The sequence below is a fragment of the Nothoprocta perdicaria genome, unplaced genomic scaffold, assembly GCF_003342845.1.
Source record: "Nothoprocta perdicaria isolate Ctin4 unplaced genomic scaffold, notPer1 scaffold_369, whole genome shotgun sequence".
NCBI classification, from domain to species: Eukaryota; Metazoa; Chordata; class Aves; order Tinamiformes; family Tinamidae; genus Nothoprocta; species Nothoprocta perdicaria.
In genome coordinates, this window is record NW_020455609.1 from 99823 (window position 1) to 117419 (window position 17597).

General features: G+C 55.9%; 1 protein-coding gene and 1 non-coding gene across 2 annotated transcripts in view; both read right to left on the reverse strand.

The window, feature by feature from the left end:
• Positions 1–1494: 1494 nt before the first annotated feature.
• The window catches only part of LOC112951731 (protein diaphanous homolog 1-like), a 46997-nt gene continuing 30894 nt past the window's right edge, over positions 1495–17597 (reverse strand). Inside the window, exons 17-29 of the mRNA XM_026044491.1 lie at positions 17352–17593; positions 16314–16428; positions 15976–15984; positions 10780–10878; positions 10593–10687; positions 10233–10334; positions 9123–9362; positions 8847–8976; positions 8125–8249; positions 7668–7832; positions 7362–7497; positions 6408–6488; positions 1495–2205 (exon numbers count right to left, since the gene is read on the reverse strand). Of these exons, the coding sequence (XP_025900276.1) occupies positions 2069–2205; positions 6408–6488; positions 7362–7497; positions 7668–7832; positions 8125–8249; positions 8847–8976; positions 9123–9362; positions 10233–10334; positions 10593–10687; positions 10780–10878; positions 15976–15984; positions 16314–16428; positions 17352–17593 (1676 nt within the window). The 3' untranslated portion in view covers positions 1495–2068. The remainder of the gene's footprint in view (positions 2206–6407; positions 6489–7361; positions 7498–7667; positions 7833–8124; positions 8250–8846; positions 8977–9122; positions 9363–10232; positions 10335–10592; positions 10688–10779; positions 10879–15975; positions 15985–16313; positions 16429–17351; positions 17594–17597) is intronic.
• TRNAG-GCC lies at positions 13747–13817 on the reverse strand. Its single transcript has one exon. It is a non-coding gene; the product is annotated as a tRNA-Gly (tRNA).

A 17597-nucleotide genomic window follows, 5' to 3' on the forward strand; every position in this document is an offset into this window, starting at 1 on the left:
TGCCCACAGGGACTCGACACCGAGGATTTTCTGGCTACAAACGGAGCGTTTTGGGGGCAGCCAAGGGGATGGGCGTCCTGCGCCCAGGGCAGCCCCGCGCTGCTCCCGCCGGCCCTGCGGGTCCGGCCTGGCCGCGGGGCCGCCGGGATGGGGCCGGGCAGGGCTGCCATGGGTGCGGGAGGCCGAGCGCGCCGCGCGGCTCCAGGTTTTGTTTTTTCTTTCTTTTCTTAATTAACATTTCCCGCCAAATAATCAGATGAGATGACAAGTGCCAGGAGCACCCMAAACGCCACCAAACGGCAAGCCTCTTGCTCGCAAACACGGCAGGAGATGAAAAGCACAGGCTGTGCGGCCCCGGGGCGGGCCGGGGCCCGGGGCAGCTCCCCTGGGGCACCCGCTCCTGCAGGGAAGGCCCTGCCCTGTCCCGGGCAGCAGAGCCCGCGGGCGCCCGGACTTTCCTTTCCTTCTGGTGCCTCCCTGGACTGGCTCCCAGGTGAGCCGGGATCAGCCCCTTTCCTCGCGGGAAGCACCGGGCAATGCCCGCGGGCAGGAACCACGGGGCGGACAGAGCAAGGGCCTCGCGTGCCGGTTCCCACCCCGGAGCATCCCGCAGGCCCTGGGTGTGCCTGGAGGGCCAGGGCACCATCCCCTGTGCCGGGGCTGCCGCTGGCGCCGCGGGCTTCCCCACCCGCACCTGCAGCGACCGACCCCTCCACTGCTTGGACCGTACGAGGGCATGGGCTTAGAGCCAGGCCCAGCTCCAGGGCCTGGATGGCGCCAGCCGGGGCAGAGCCCTTCGCAGCCGGACCCAGCAGAGCCGGGGGGCGGCCACGGGCTCCTCAACCCCGCTGTGCCCAGCCCCCGAGGGGCTCCCAGCGGAGCTGCCCGGAGCCCGGGCCAGGCGGCACCAGTGCCAGGCACCGGCAGGAGGGGCAGCATCCAGACCASGGGGCTCCGCTGGGGGAACAGGGCAGCTCCTCCGCTCCCGGGGCTCYGAGCGGGGCGGCAGGCGCCCTCGCGGCTGGGACTCGCGGCTGGGACCGGGGTGGCAGGGGACACAGGGGGGACGCTCAGGGACATGCAAATGTTTCGGGTAGCTTCACGTTACATTCCATTTTTCTTTTAAAACAAAATCTGATACAAAAATAGAGACATTTGCAAAGTGATTCTGTGGAAGGAGGCTCCGGCCCTCGTGCCCGCGGCAGGGCGAGCGGGCGCCRGGCATGGCACGACACAGCAGTGAAGCAGGCGGCCTCGGCAGGTCCGGGCCGCGCGGTCCCGACCCGCGGAGCGGCCGCGGGCATCGGGCTCCTCGCCCGTCCCTTGGGGCGCCCGCCTCGCCGCGCTCGTCCAGCGGCGCGCAGGGCTCCAGGGCGCCAGTAATAAATAGAGCAAGCGGAGAGCAAGCGGGCAAGCAGGAGCTCCTGAGGGCAACCAGGGCGCAGCTTCCCACCGGCGGCAGCTGGGGAATCGCCTCCTTTCCCAGCGCGCAGTGGGATGAGGGCACAGAAGGTGCTGGTACGAGGACACGACAGCATCTGCAGGAGTCGAAGTCCAGCTCAGTTGACCTACAGGGTTCCCTCCTGCAGAGAGGCGAGGAAGGAAGCGGCTGGGAGCCTCCCGGACTGCTACAGGAGGATCCCCTGGAGCCACGGAGCTTTGGCAGGTCCGGCTCATCAGCACGTCCCAAAGTAACAGAGACTACAGCAGTCGGGGTTAAGGCAGCTTTTAAGGTCCCTGCTTTGGCACCCCAACGTGGAGACGGGTGTAGGTGGGGCGGTGGCTCTACCCTCCCTGCCGGGGCCTCGTTGTGCCCAGGCCGCTCGCCTCTCCACGGAGGCGAYGCCGAAGGCTGGAGGGGAGAGCTAGAGCGAGAACAAAAGGCTCAAAGCTGGCACAAGCAGCCCCAGGAGCAAGAAGGAAACTCAGTTACCCCTCAGGCCCATACACAGATTTCCAGAATCATCCAGTGTATTTTGCTTCCTCTGTCAAGCGCTTTTCTGCAGGATTCAGCCCTAGGGCAGGGCCCAAAGTCTAGCTCAAGTGGCTATTGCTCTTCTGGGTTCCCTTAGGGACCCCTCCCCTCTGCTGCCTTCTCCTTGTTCTTGAGCCCCAGGCTCGGTACTGTACTCACGTCCTCTTCCTTCAGCAGCTCGGAAACTAACGTAGAGGTGAGAACACAGCCATTTTTTCGCTTTCTTTTTCCTGCAAAAAGAAAAAAAAAAAGAAAAAAACAGGTTAGAAACAGGATAGACTGCCCCTCAAAGCTACTCTGGGGACAAATCCTTTTTCTCCAGGGCATTGGCCAGCTGGATTGGAGGAAAGCCCCAGAACTACCTGGCAAATACTCCTCAAGACACCAGGAATCCCAAAGTCGCCTCCACGGGGGCCAGAGCTGCAAAACTCCTGCCCCTCACAGGGTGGGAGCTCTGYGAGGAACGTCTGGGGAAGCCCAGTTTGGGACAGCCAGGACCTCCAGGGTGGCATTAAGCAAAGGCAACAAGTCTCGCTGGAAACATCTCCCCACCTAAGATTTATGGTGTGTGGAAAGGATTCCTGGAGGAAGATGGGGAGCAAAACGTTTGTGGGAGGTTTGTATGCAGACTGTAAGCATGGAAAGAAACATCTGGCAGCTCCAGCGAGCAGGGCCATGGTGACTTTGGTGGCCACCAAGAACACAGTGCCAAGGCAGGCAGGGTCAGGAGCTCCCTGTGGGAGAGACCTGCTCTGCAGCCACAGCATCAGGTAGGCATGGGCAGGAGCCCACTGCTCGTGTCCTGGAGGTCCCTTTGCTCCTGCGACCCCAACTCCTTAAAACCAGGAGCCTGAGGGCAAGAAAGGGAGGTTCCCATCTTAAGCGAGGTGGCCTGGGCCTCGAGCCTTCACTGCAGCAGTCGCAGCTCCCTGACCAGCAGCACTGTGGCACAACCAGGACCTCATGCCCTGCATCTGCCTCCATAAGATGTCCAGGTGCCACCCATGGGAGAGGATAAAAGGGAAGAGCCCCGTCATCATGCTCCTAGTGGGCTGTGTCAGGAGAGCACTATAGCCCTCCGAAATCCTCCCCTGTTCTCTGCTTGGTCTTACCCTTAAGGGCAAGGTGCAGGGGCCCAGGGCAAGGGCCGGGCAGTGCAGAACACGTGAGATGTCTTTACAGCCAAGGCCCGAGCACGTGCAGACCCCGACAGGACACTGTGGAGGTTGAGCTGCCACAACGGGAACAGCCGTSTCCCTCAGACGGGCAGAGGCAGCAGCCACCCCGCGCTAGCTCCATGCRGTGCATCCCGGTCCCACCACGGTCCCCCATGCACAGCCTGCAACGGGCAGCAGCCCCAGCCGCGCTTCATGCAGCAGCCCCAGCCCTGCTTCGTGCACCGGCTCCTCGGTGGGGACGTGCAGGCACAAACCCCTCTGGCATTTGACACAAGGCAGGAGGAGGGAGGGGAACACAAAGCAGCCCCTGAATTCCTGCCCGGGGGCTGCAGAGGGGAGGGATTAAGGAAGGCTCTTCCAGCCCCGTGTGCTGGGTGCCCGGCCGCAGCCTCGGGGAGCAGCCGGCTCAGGGCACACGCAGGAGGCCGACACAGCAGCACCGGGCAGCTCCTCCACCCGATTTAAAGGCTTCTTGGGGGCGACAGAAATGGCCACCACGAACCCATGTCCTCTTTCAGAGTCCCCTTTGCACCCCCTGCTCCTCCATGCCACGGAGCACCTGGAACAACCCCCAGGCCCCCTCCTTGCCCCATGTGCCTTGTCCTGGTCCCACTTCCATCCCCAGCTCTCCAGAGGTCTCTGCTTTCAGAGCTTTCTCACATCTCTCCTCCATGGCCACAGAGAGCAGCCCCATCCTAAGGACACCCAAGACCCCTCCCTGCAGCCTCCCCAGGCAGCCTCTGAGCTCCTCTCCGGCCGTGCTAGCTCTGCTCGTGTCCATGCCCCTCCGGGCTGCCCTTTGTGGTCCCTTTCTGCAGTTTATCCTCCCGCCTCCCTCCCTCCCTCCCTCCCACCCAAAGCCCCTCCGCTCCAGCCCTTGCTGCTCTCTGTAACCTCTCCTTGCAGCCCCGATCACTTCCCGACTTTGACCTGAATCCAGGCAAGAACCAGTCTGCTCTGTGTCCAGTTACATCCTTGAGCCAGAGCTAAGACTGAAGAGTATTTTTGCTCTCTGTCTTACCTGCACCCACAACCTGCATCTTTATTTGAGCCCCACCTGCCAGGGCAGGCACATCCCCACGTCATGTCCCCAAGGGACTGTTCCCTGGCACGGAGAGCAGCTACCCAGGTGGGGACAGGGGGAGTAACTGAAGCAGGGAGGGTAGGACAGGGTCCCTGCCCCAGGCATCAGCGCAGCCACCGAGTTGGGAACAAGGCACGGAGAAGCAGGGAGGGAGGGAGGGGAGCGAGCAGAGAGACAGCGGGAAGCAGCCGCTCCGGCCGGATCCAGGAGCCCCCAGGGCAGCAGCGCCGGGGGCCTCCGGCTCCCAGGCAGCCAGCCAGCCTGGGCCATGCACCAGAGCTGGGAAAGCACTGAAGTTGTCTTAGTGATTTTTTAAAATAGAAAAGCAAAAAGAAGAATGAGGAAGAGATGGAAATGCTCCAAGAGCTATGATTGAGAATGGCCCTTTTTGAAAAACTCTGCTCTGGGAGCTGCGGCCTCGGGCTGCAGGCCGCTCTGCGGCTCCTCCTCCAGGCCTCCCTGCCGGGCACACGGGGGTTACACCACGCGCCAGGGGCACGGAAGAGCAGCATGCCCACGTGTTACCCGCTCAGGCGCAGCCTCCTCCACCTCACAGAGGGACAGGAGACAGTCTAGCAGAGGAAAGGAGAGAGTCACCGGTCAGGGCGCCCCGGGGGCTGCTGCAACATCCCCCCCACCGCATGCCGGGCTCCCAGCCCTGGCGCAAGAGCTGCTGGAGCGAGCGGGTAGGGGAGGTCACAGACGGAGCTTCCTCGGGACTCCAAATGCGAGAGAAATGTGGCCCTTGCACAAGAGATGGGCACAACATCCATTGTTTTGCACACTCCCAGTTTGATCTGAATGGGCAGGCAGCCTCCAGAGCCTGGGTGCTCCGTGTCGCTTCTCTCTCCAGGTTTGCTCAGAATGTCCCCGCTGCAGGGTGGCAATTTCTCAGCGCTGGCTCCTGCTGACACCCTTTGTGCAGCACAGATTGCCAGAAACCAGCTCTGATTCATGAGGCTGCGAGCAGCAGGCTGGACAACTGCAGGGCCGGACGGCGGCRGACACTGAGCCGCTGTGCGCACATCCTGCGGCTCCCGGCGCCGCGCTCCTTCCTTCCTCAGCTGCAACAACCCCCTTTCGCTGCCCTCCCTGCCCTACAATGAGGCCTTTGAGCTCTTCAGCCGAGTTCCCAGGCAGCTTTGCCCATTCCTTTGGAGTCTGGCGCTGGAGCTGCTGGCGGCTGAACCCGCACGGCTGCCCGTGGAGGGACGGGAGTCGAGGTCTGAGGCACCAGATCCCCCCAGAGCTCCTGTACGAAGCGTGGAGGACAGAGCTCCTGCCACAAACATCAACACCCGAGACCTTGCAACCTCTCGCCAACAGTAACGCATTACTGGGTGGCATCAGGACATGTACTGTGTATTTGCTACCGGTGATTAAAATGTGATCTGTATCACTTCCTGCCAGTGTCTCTTTTCCTTTCCTTTTTCCTGCCTCTCTCTTTTCCTCATCTACCCACAAACACCCACCTCTCTTTAGTGCTCTGCAGGGCTCCATGTTGGTGTATTCTTCACAGGGACACCGTCCTCGCTTTCTCTCCAGGGCTTGCAGATCACYGGCCTCTCCATCTTGACCCAACTACTGAACCCTGCTTGAAACCTTCCCAAAGCCCCCAAGTTGATAGCTGCCATTTTTCCTTTCTCTGTCCTGAATTAGCTTCCCAAGGAGTCTCTCTTTGCAAGTCTTCCTGGCAGGAAGACAAGGGYCTCATCTGGACCCCACTCACCCATGTTCAAGGTACAACCCTACCTGACSAGCCTAGAAAGGAAATTCTGATTCCTGCTCCACATCACTGCGTGGGCAAAGAGCAGCCAGCGCATGAGGGCACACCGTGCAAGGAGCCGTGCAGGGCAGCACCAACAGGGGAGGGCAGAGAAGGGCTGTGATTAAAGGGACTGAAAGGATGTAACGTGTAAATGACGACCAGCTGCAGCGAGACCAGCTGGGGGTCTGAGCCATGACATTTCCATGATCACAACCAGCTCGGAACAAACTCCAAATAACAGGATACATTTTGTGGGTCTTCTCCTGTTTCCTTTGCTGGCCTCGAGACTCCAGGAATGTCTCCCTCGGGGACCTTGGAGTTTATCTCCTTGGAGTTCCACCTCGGAGTTTCTCTCCTCTGGGAGCAGAGTTAGTGTGACGTGTGAGCGATACCCACCTGGACGCGACTCCCTCTTCCTGCGGAACGCGTCCCCCGACTGCAAAGCCTCCAGCAGACTGTCCATCACTCCTGTCTCGTCACCCTCTGCAGAGRAAAGAGGACATCCAGTGAAATCCATGCAGCAGAGAAGGGGAGCAGGCTCCAGCATTGCCAGAAGGGCTGTCAGCTCTGCTCTATTCCCAAGCAGCTGKTGTTAAACCCCTGTGTAGCAGATGTACTGCTGTGCAGACCAACCTGCTCCCAAGTCAGGGCACWGRAGGGCTGAGGAAAGGGCAATGGGAGCCGCTACCTCAGGCTGAAGTYRCRGGGCTGCCCCACAGAGCTGCAGGTCACCCAAGTGCTYCCAGGCTCATGAAGCAGCCCTGGCAGAGCTCACTTCACTATTTATCACCTTCCCCCCCTTCCCTTTGGAAAATAAACTTGCAAAGAAATCTGGAACACGTGTGGTTGGAATAGAGGAGGCTGATGCCAGACTTGTGCATTAGTGGAACAGTAAAACTGTTTGGAAAGCAGGGAGACGGGAGTGCTCAAGCTGACAGGCATCAGGCCTCTCCCTCTCAGGACACAGYGCCGTAGCACTGAATTCTTGTCCATTTGGTCCTAYTGCTCTTGGTGTGTAACTCACATTTCTGAATTTTATTTAGATGAGAAGTCCCTCCAAATAACTCTCAAGTTCAGACAGGTTTTCTGTACCCATCTAGGCTTTGCACATCTCTGCAGGTGACTCACCTAACCCCCATGTTTAAAGCTCTTAGCTTTAAACCAAGCTGCTGTTCTCACACACTGAACTTCACCAGAGTATCCTGATTTTTTCTTAYTGAGAAGGTATCTTCAAACCTCCATCCCTCAGCACGCAGCTCCAGAACATCTCTTTGCATTTGTAGTTCCCCTGCACGTGCTGAGAGCAGGGCTGTGTCCAAGCCTCTGCTCTCCCCCAAACCCAACTGCACCTCATACCTGCATTCATGTCTATCAGCTGCTCCCTCTTCTGCTGCTTCTCCAGCCGTTCCTTCTCAGCCTTCTCCTTGGCCAGTTTCGCTCGGCGCATCTTCTCTTCCGTTTCGCGCCGCTTCTGGTTATCCTTGACAGCTTGCTGCAACAGGAGACACAGATGCTTAGGGGCTGCACGATGGAGGGGATGTGGGGACAAAACCAACCCACAAAAGCAGTTAACAATCCCCTTTTGAGAGGAAAAAGTGGTAGATCTGGGCAATGAAGGAAACAGAACCAAGGCTAGTAGGAAGAAAAGGGCATCTTGCTCACCAGGAATGCATTTTTGAAGTTGCTCAGATCCATGAAGAAGTCCTCCATAGAGGTTTTCTTGGGGTCAAACAGGAAGTACTGGCCTAGCTCCTTAAAGAGGTTTTCCATGTTTGAGTGCATCATACGCAGCTTGTCGTACTGCTCCTTGGCATCCTTAACGAAGCTGTGAAATCCACAAGTCAAGGAACAGCAGCCAGTTGCTAGCTAGGAAGCAGCAGAGCGGGCAAGAAAACGACAGAGATCCCCTCCTTGTGGCAAACAGCATTCCTGGGGCAAAAGCTGAATCCTCCCAAGCCACAGGGTATCGCTCCTTAGGCAGCACCACAACAAAGCCATTTTCCATACGAGAGGACCTTCTGCTCTCTYGCTCCTCACACTTTGCTGAGCTTTGTGAATCCCTTCTACCATAACTCACACTCATTCTGGAACATTGTCCTTCGTACAACCAAAAGGATATGGTCATTTTTTCCACAAATTTGTCCTTTTCATCAGTAGTAACTGGAAAATTCTCAATGTCGCGCTCCACGTCGGAAATTTGTTTCCTCATCATGTCCAAGTTTTTCTGCAAATTCTCAGCAGACACTGAAAAAAGGATCCCCCAAAAGACATACAAAATGAGAGAGGAGCCTTCCCCAAATATTTGCCTGAACCAGGAGCTTGGTTTCTATCCTGCAACTGCTATCGGGACTGTACCTGCCCCCTGAACACATCTTTGGTGTCTGTCAATCCAGGCTYAGGCAAATAGCACTCTTTCCACTTGATGATCAACTGCTGCAAAACGGCACCTCAGTGAGGAAGATCTGAACATCAGATCTTTGAGGAAATCCGGCCCTGACTCCACTTCCTTCCTCCCTGGATACTGACTCAGCAGCCCCTGCTCTTTATCACAGCATAGAACAGGGGATGTCCTTTCTTCCACCCATCGGATCTGCCTGTTGCATTGATRTTCCCCACACTACTCTGCAYGGTAAAGCAYGGCCACGGTGAAAATAACATTTCTTTGGGAAGCAGCCTCTGGCTTTGCAGGCACCTTCCATCGAGCACCCCCGATGTATGRACAAACCTCAGCTAGTGTTGTTCAGAAATGCCAAGATCCAAAGCCCTGGCCCCACTCGTGTGAAACCTCCATCCTCTGCTCTCCCCAAGACACGCTGAGGGCCCGCTGCCCTCGTGYGGTACCTCGGCTGGCCTTCTCCACGTGGATGAGCTCGTCGGGAAACGTCAGCAGGTTGGGGTAGGACTGTTCACACTGTTCAGCCACGAAGTGCAGCAGCGTCAGCTTCTGATCCGAGGACTTCGTGTCTCGGAGCTGGTAAAAAAGAACAAAGTTGTCACCAGAGGAGGTCTGTATGAAAAGTATTTATCCATCAGCCCACAGCTATTCCCAGGCCCACCTGCAGGTTGCTAGGAAATAAACAGAGTGTAGGGATGAGCTGCCCGTGGAAAAGCTCTCACCTTGCAGAGAAAGCTGATGTTGAATCCAAAGGCCCCGGCATTCCGGGAACCGGCGTTCATGAAGTTGCCCACGAGCAGAATGAACTCCAGGAGGCCGGAGAAACTCTCACTCTTGCGCACTTCTTCGCAAGCTGCCGTCACCGAAACGATCTCGGGCTTTATGTTCTCTATCTGTTCATTGAACTGCAGCTTGAAGAGGATGGCATTGAGCCGGGGTCGAAGGCGAGAAACTGAGCTAATCTGAGAAGGGAACGGCAAAGGAAAAGTGTTCACAAATAAAGGGGGAGAAGTGAGGTGCTCTGAGAAAGAAGGGGGTGAGAACAGACGGTTACTCACCACGAGCTACAGCTCCTACAGACCCACTCTATGGGAGCGGGTGTCAAACCTCCCGAGTCCCAAAGACGCCCAGAGCAGTTGCTCTTCAGAGACTCTCACCCACTCACACTTCAGGCATCTGCCTTTAACCCACACACCACCTTGTAACGCAGACCCTCCCCACCAAGAGAAGATTAAGTCAAGGTGGCGGAGGAGGCAGGTGAGCAGCACAGGATGCACAAACACAGCAGCAGCAGCAGCCTTTTCTACTGCACAGAATCACCACAGCCGTTCACTCTCAGAAGACCAGATCCAGGGCACATTAAAGCCTGCAGTCCTGTGGACTTCAGACACCTCCAGCACTTGTTTTGTGCAGGCCTCAGTCCAAGTCCAAGGCAGCTACAAGCACAGGGATCAGCAGGGGAGTAACGCACAAGTTTTTGTTTCAAGAGAGGAGAGAGAGGCTTCTCCTGGGATGCGCTGACTGATCTGGTCCCAAGGGACTATCAGCCAGCCCAGCTGCCACAGGATCCTGCGGCAGGACCCACACATCCCTGAAGCAGCTCGTTAGGCCAGGCCTTCTGCTTCTCACTGCTACACTGAGCGAACAGTTACCAACCAACTGGGGTTGGTAACTGGAATAGGAATAGACATTCCTGTTCAGAGACAGCACAAGGAGTGCAGAGCTGCGGTGGGACAGCATACAGGGAACAAAGCAGTGAGAAATGCGATTTCTTAATTAGAAAAAGGTGCTGCTGCATCTTTCTTGGCTCAAGCAGAGGGAAAGGCACTCACCACAACCCCAAACTGCTCCGGTTCTGCCAGGTCATTGTACTCATCCTTCAGTTCGGCGAGCATCTTCAGCTGCTCTGGCTCTGGCATTTGCTTGATCAAGTTCTACAAGAGAAATGCAGACGTGGGGTTCTGGTACCCTGGTCCCAACACAAGCAACTGACGGAGATGTCCAAATGACAGTGTAAAAAGAGCCTGGTTACACTCTATGCTCTTCCCACACGAGAAAGGAAGGAGATAAAAATTTCAGGAAAGCTCTGCCGTGAACTGGGTCGCTATCTCCCAAACTGCAACACAGCAAAAGCTGGGAAGCCGCCACGTACACAACTGTCCCTCCTGCGTGTGCCCAGTCCACAGGCTCACCTGGATCATGGACTCGGTGAGCACAGCTTCATTCACCTCCAGGATGACAGTCTTGATTTCTTCATAGGGCATGCGGAAAGAGCCCAGGAAAATGGCTGGACCCAAAAGAGAAACACAGGTCAATCTTGGGGGACAGGGTCCTGCTCAGCGCTTAGAAGGAAACGGTCCCAGATCCTGTCACACTCACATAGGTTCTGYGCAGTCTTGGAATCCAGCACTTTCAGCTCCTTGACTTTTTTCTTCTGAGTTGTCTTTTTCTCCTCTCCRCCCTCCTGCTCTTTTTTGGCTGTGAATACAGAAAACACAGGCGAGTTGTAAAAAACACAACGTGCRGGAGCTTWKCTTCATGTGCTACCTGAAGTGAACTGTCCTAGCAATTGATGRCAAAGTCTCTGTAACGTGGCTATACCAAAGGTTAGAGAAAGCTCAGGGTGCTGCTCTCCTGGCCTTGTCACASACACAGTCTTTACTTCTCCATGAAGATAAAAGAAATAACCTYGCTATTATTGCTTTACATAAAGCCTGGGACTTCAGGCCAAGATGATGTCCACCTCTGCTTCAAAGTACAATGTAAGACACTGAATGCATGGAAGTTGTGGCATCTGGCACAGGAAAGGAGCCCCAGCAGATTCCAGTGCCATTCCAGGTCCTGGGCCCTCGTGCAGCCTGTCAATAATCCTCTCCTCTGTCTTGCACCAGTTTCTGAGGCTCCCTCCCTTCTCACACAAAGTATTTTGTAAGTGACAAACCCAAGTTTAACACGAACTCCCCCAAACCCCAYTCCTCTGAATTCACAAGCCTCCTGTAGCAGCCTTGTCTCACCCTCGACACCTCCTGCTCCTCCGTGACATGGAGYACCTGGAACAACCCCCAGGCCCCCTCCTTGCCCCGCGTGCCTCGTCCTGCTTCCATCTCCCAGCTCTCCAGAGGTCTCTGCTTTCCGAGATTTCTCACATCTCTCCTCCAYGGCCACAGACAGCAGTCCAGTCCTAAGGACGTCCCAGACCCCTCCGTGCAGCCTCCCCAGGCAGAGCCTCTGAGCTCCTCTCCAGCCGCGCTAGCTCTGCTCGTGTCCATATTCCTCCAAGCTGACATTCCTACAGTTTATCCTCGTGGCTGGGGCTGGTGACACTGCAGCGTTTCCCCCCAACCCCGCAGCGTTTCCCCGGGTCTCTGCAGACGAGGGCAGCTCCAGGGGCCCCGTGGGGAGGCCGGGCGGCCGCCGCGGCGCCTCAGAGCCGCCCGCGCACCCAGCCGAGCTCCTGGGGCGCCCGCCACGCTCCGAGCCCAGCAGCGAGGAGCAGCCCAAGGGGCTCCAGCGGCCGCTCCAGGCGGCGATTCCAGCGCTGCATCCGCCTGGGGACACGAGCACAGAGCGGCACTGCGCGCATTCCCGGGAAAACCCCCCTGCCTTCCCCGGCAGGACAAGAACCATGTGTGAGAGGAGTCAAAAGCAGCGGGGAAGAAAGCCCTGGCCAAGAATGGGGTTTGGACACTAACACATCCTCAGGGCTGAGTGTTTGCTGGAGCCAGGCAGGAACTCAACCCAGAAAAGGCAACCCCTGCTCCTCGGCCCCTCTTGCGGCCGCTCAGCCCGCGCTGCCAGCGCCAGCTCCCGGCCACCTCCAGCCCCACAATTTGCCCATGCTCCCTGAGCCGCGGCTGCCACCCCCTTTTGCAGCAGTGCCGCCAAGGCTGCTGCCACCAGCAGAGAGCCAGGGGCCACCTGGTGTCCACGAGCAGCTCTGCAGCCCTGCCCGCCACTGCCAGGGCCCCAGCCAYGAAAACACCCGCAATTCAACCCGCAGCGCCCGTGGGGAGCAGCTCCGCCCGCCTCTGCTGCTGCCCCCCGCCCCATCCCTGGGAAAGGGTCGGCTTCCCCTCTGCACCAAACCCGGGAGGAATCCCGGAATATCAGTGCCATAGAAAACAGGGAGAGGCTGTGGTGCTTCTGGTGTTGCCATGCAGGGAGATGCAGAGTGCAGAACTGTCCCTGCCCTGCGCTGAAACTGTTTCAGGGGTGCTAAGTGCAACCCCTCAGGGGTCGACATGCACCTCGGTGCCTGGAGAGGCAGATTTCTGAGGCGTTTGGCCTCAGGCACCTCTTCTCTGAGGATCCAAATCCAYGGCCAAAGCCTCAAAGCGAAAAGACCAGCACGGGAAGAGCGAGGGAACCTCTGCCCTAGGCAGCTGTGAGGCAACGTGAGCGGCACCAGCAGCCGCCTTCCCAGCTCAGGCCTCGAAGGCAACAGCTCCAGAACCGAGGCTCGTGCCAGGCCACCTTTCCCAGAGGAGCAAAACCTGTGGCAAGAACACCTCAACCGTCCAAGAGCAGCCCCCAGGGAGCGCGAGCTCCCTCACGGAGCGCGACAGGGCAGCGCGGCGCCTCAGTGCGGGCGCGGTGCGGCGTGAGGAGCGGCCGCCCGCGCAGGCCGCGAGGAGCGGCTCTCCCAGCGCCTCCGGACACCTACAGGGATAGCACACAGGGACAGCACCTGTGTGAGATACCAGCACGTGGAACATCTGCTCGGCGGGGTAGCTGAATACGAGAAGAGGTGGAAAAACGGAGGAGTATCTGGGATCCAGGGAGGGTGAGACACCTGGCAGCCGGCAGCGCCTCGCTCTGGCCTCAGTGAAACATGRACAGGCACCAGGAATTCCTCAAGGACAAGGGAATGCAGTTGCCATCCTGCAGTGGATACAAGGCAGAAGCTGCAAAGTTCATAGACTCACAGAATCACAGAAACCTCAAGGTTGGAAGGGACCTCTAGAGATCATCCAGTCCAACCCCCTGCACACGCAGGGTCACCTAGAGCACGTGGCCCAGGGCTGCATCCAAGCAGGTTTTGAAGATCTCCAGAGAAGGAGACTCCACAACCTCCCTGGGCAGCCTGTTCCAGGGCTCTGTCACCCTCAMTGTTAAGAAATGTTTCCTTAAGTTCCTGTGAAACTTYTGGTGCTTCAGTTTGTGGCTGTTTCCTCTASTTCTACCCGTGGCCACCACCAAAGAGAGGCCGATTCCATCCTCCTGAACCCTCCCTTGAGGTGCTGGTATTATAGACACTGCTCAGGTCCCCCCTCCGCCTTCTATTTTCCAGGCTGAGCAGGCCCAGCTCTCTCAGCCTCTCCTCAAAGGGCAGGGTAAAAGCAGGGCTGCATTGGCCGGGAATYGAACCCRGGCCTCCCGCGTGGCAGGCGAGAATTCTCCCACTGAACCACCAATGCCAGCTGTGAAGAGAGGAGAAGAGAATGAACAGAAACAAGTCAAGACTTGAGGAGCCAGGACACACCCATCTTCACCTTCTCAGGCACCTCTGTGAACACATATGAGGCCCYGGAGGTTGAAAGGCACTCAATGGATGGGGAGGGCGAGGGTGCCTCTCCACCTCAGATATTGCCAGGGTGAGAAAGGCCAAGCCCCCATCTTGCAACCACGTGAAGAAAACCATGAAGAAAACGCGAGTTGTAGTTGTGGGGGGAACAGAGGGTCCAATATGGAGGAGGGACCCTCTTTTAACGGAAGCCTGTTGCCTTCCTGACATCCAAGTTTAAGGACATTACCAAGAAACTTCCCGGCTGTCATTGAATGGGATTCATCTTTCCCAAAGGGGGAAGAGGGTCTTTGGTCATGAGCTAGCGGGGCTCATCGAGAGCCTTTAAACTAGATTCCACAGGGGAGAGGAATATCATCCGTGATGCTGGCAATAAGGCGCTGGACGATTTTTCAACCTCAGCCTTTCTGTGATTCTGTGATCCCACAGCAAATACAAAAGCAGCTTTGATATCTGATCTAGGAGTATATGCCAAAACAAGGAATCAGGTTTTGGATTCCTRAGATGCTGGAGGAACACACACAAAGCAGATGTGGTGGGCAGGCAGTGCAGATGCGGCTCGCTATCTGCGCCCTCTTGTCCAAGGGGATGTATCAGCTCTCAGTGCTTGCCTTGCCAGACCAGCTGCAGGTCTGCAGTGCCACCACGTGCGTTTCCAGCACCTCCCAGGCTCCAGGCTTCTCCAGGCTGCTCATCACCGGCTGCAGCATCACGCAAATCCCTGAAGTCAAATCTGACCGAGCATTAGGTGCTTTGGCTCACTGCTGATGTGACCTGACTCTGAGGACCRAGGGAGCACTGAGGCTCTGCTCCTAAGCCCTTCTAAACTCTGTACCAAGTTCAATGTTAAGTACTACTTAAGATGTTAACTAATATAGTAAATCTCAAAGGAGCAGGGTGCAGAGCCAGCTGCAGAGCTAGGCCAATGGTAAACAAGAACTTACAAGTTCYGTGGGATGCAAGTGGCCTCTGAGGCTGCAGCTCAGTTAAGACCTTCATCCAGATAACTCTCCTGGTGTCAAGAGCTGACTATAGATAGAGGTCACTAGAGACAGCACGGCCACCCTTCCCTTGGTATTTCCCAGTTCTTGAGCACACAGCATCCCAACAATCATGTTTTAGCAAGCCAATTCCCATCGATTTTGGAGAGAGTTTAGAACATGAAGAAGGCTCAGAGATTGCTGYCATGCTCAACGGTCTCATTTTAGGATGCTTTTTGCAGGAAAGCTTGTGCTTACAGAGAGCAGCAGAGAAATATGATATGCCTTCTAGGAGAACCCTGGACCCAGTCAGGCCCTTCACAAGCACTGAAAGGTCAGACGTGACCTTGCCGCCGTGTTGCAGGATGTTCCCATTAAGCACATGTCTGAGGGGCTTCTGAGAGCTGCCAGAAGACACTGAAGTGCAAGGCAGCACCATCAGATTAGCTAAAAGGGAAATCTACTGTCTATAAATACACTGGTTCTTCTATGGAAGGAGAACGGGATGGCAGATTTGTATCAAGGTTTCTTCCTTTACATATCCAAGTAAATCCAAGCCATGAGGATCAGTGGAAACCAATCCATGCTACCAGGAGAAGAGGTAACATGCAGAAGACAACAACTGAGAACTTACATGTGGGCAAGCGAACACAGTATCTTCTGCATGCAGGAATCATCACAGTGCAGCAGAGGAAACTTGAAACAGCCACCTACCACAAGGACATCAGCACTAGAGGGCCTGGTGGACAAGATTTGCACATCCTTTTCTCAACTATTTCACCCTTTCTCAAATGTTTCAAAGCAAAGGAACAAAGAGGAAAAAGGCAGCTGGAGCCGACACAGTAACCTGACAAGACAACCTGGGAGCTACAGCAACCTGTCAAGTCTATCCCTGTTACCAGCACAGGCACAGAGACCAAGCCAGCACGTCATTGCCAGGAGATCCTTACCTAGGTCTACTACCACTGCCTGAGTGTCTCTCACTAACAGGTAGCAACTCCCATTCCCATGGAATTGCACTTCAAGGACTAGATTACCCCAAACCATTGAGAAACGACAGATGCTACTTACTCTTGGAGGCTACAGGTGATGCAAGATGAATCCAGAGAGGCACAGTGGGTTATGACGGGGGGGAGAAAAGAAAGAATTAGTTCATCTGAAGATATCTGACTATAATCTTTACATTTGATGGCAAGCTTCCCACTCTCTTGCAAACATATGGTCTTCTATATCCATAAGTACTTTAAGACACTTTTCTGCGTGGTGACAAATTACTTGGAGATGCCCCCACGTTCATTTTCCCTCCCTCAACAGGAGGCACGTAGCCTGTAACGCCCCTCCCCAGGCAGCCAGCAGCCCTTTAAACACTGTCCTGATGCYTAGTAAGTGACACCGAGCCGGGCACTCACACTTGGTTTGGGCAGAAAAGGTCAGCATCAGCCTGGCAAAGAGATCCTCGCTCTCAAACCGCTCTTCTTTAGCCTTGGTCCAGAAACAGTCCTGAGAGAGGTCTTCAGCCACGATCTGCAAGGAAGACAAAGCAGATACATCTGGAAACAAGCAGTATTTATCATCTTTCTCCATATACTTTTTTTTGAACCATCTTCTCTTTCTAACCTTCTAAAGTTCTTCAGAGAAACTATGTCMCAACTTAAATGCATCTCTGTGGTTCATAAAATAGATCTCCTTCTTAACCACTGTCTTCTCATCATCCTCATAAATAACCTGAGAATACATTTTCCTTTCTTTAAACACCAGTCTGGAGCTGGAGACAAATCACCATTAAAATCTGACTCTCACTTCTCTTTCATGGACCACCCTCTTTCACCGTCCCCTCAGACATTCCTGACCCCTTGCACCCAGACTTCATTTTCATTGCAAATCACTCCTGCCTASTTAGAAGGAAGAAAGAGCTGGGGGGGGGAATGTAATTTAAATGCCAAAAGTAGTTCAGACTTTATCAAGCAGGGTAATTATCTGCTGCTTGCATATTTCCAAAAGGTTGTGCTTATTAAATTGTTGCCATGGAGCGGCCTTCGAAGCACTTTTGACAAGGCAGAGGGCATAAAATGTTCAATGAACAGGAGTGAAGTTAAATGYGATTAAGCAGGAGTCCATTAATCCAGGGCTGCAGATTAACTAGGATACGGTCTATTCCTCTGCATCACAAGCTGCAGGATGGACCCCGCCGTGCTGCAAGGGGAGCTGGACCCAGCTGGGTGCCCCTATGGCCACCATGTGCATCCTGTGCCCAAGGCTCTGCTTCTGCTCTGCTCTCTGCTGGCAAAGAGGAGACCACCTCTGCCCATGGACTATGGCAGAGAGYGTCATGAGAGCCCCTGATCTGGACAACTTCTGCTATGAAGCCATGAGATGCGACCCGAGGCAAAGGAGCTTGTTTGGATGAAGGGAAGGGGTGCAGGGCGACCCCAAGACCTAAGTCTTACCTTGGACCAGTTTGCTCTGCGCAGCTGCACATCTGGCTTATAGGCCTTCTTTGGAGCTAATCCATAGGGAAGAGCAGGAGCTGCACAAGGTGCCCAGCCACCAAAGGCAGGAGGAGGAGGAGGTGCCCCCATTCCTGGTGGGGGTGGTGGGATCCCAGGACATCCTGGAGGAGGAGGTGGGGGAGGGATGCCCCCAGCCATGCCTGGAAGTGGAGGGGGCATCGGGATGCCCCCAGAAGGAGCACC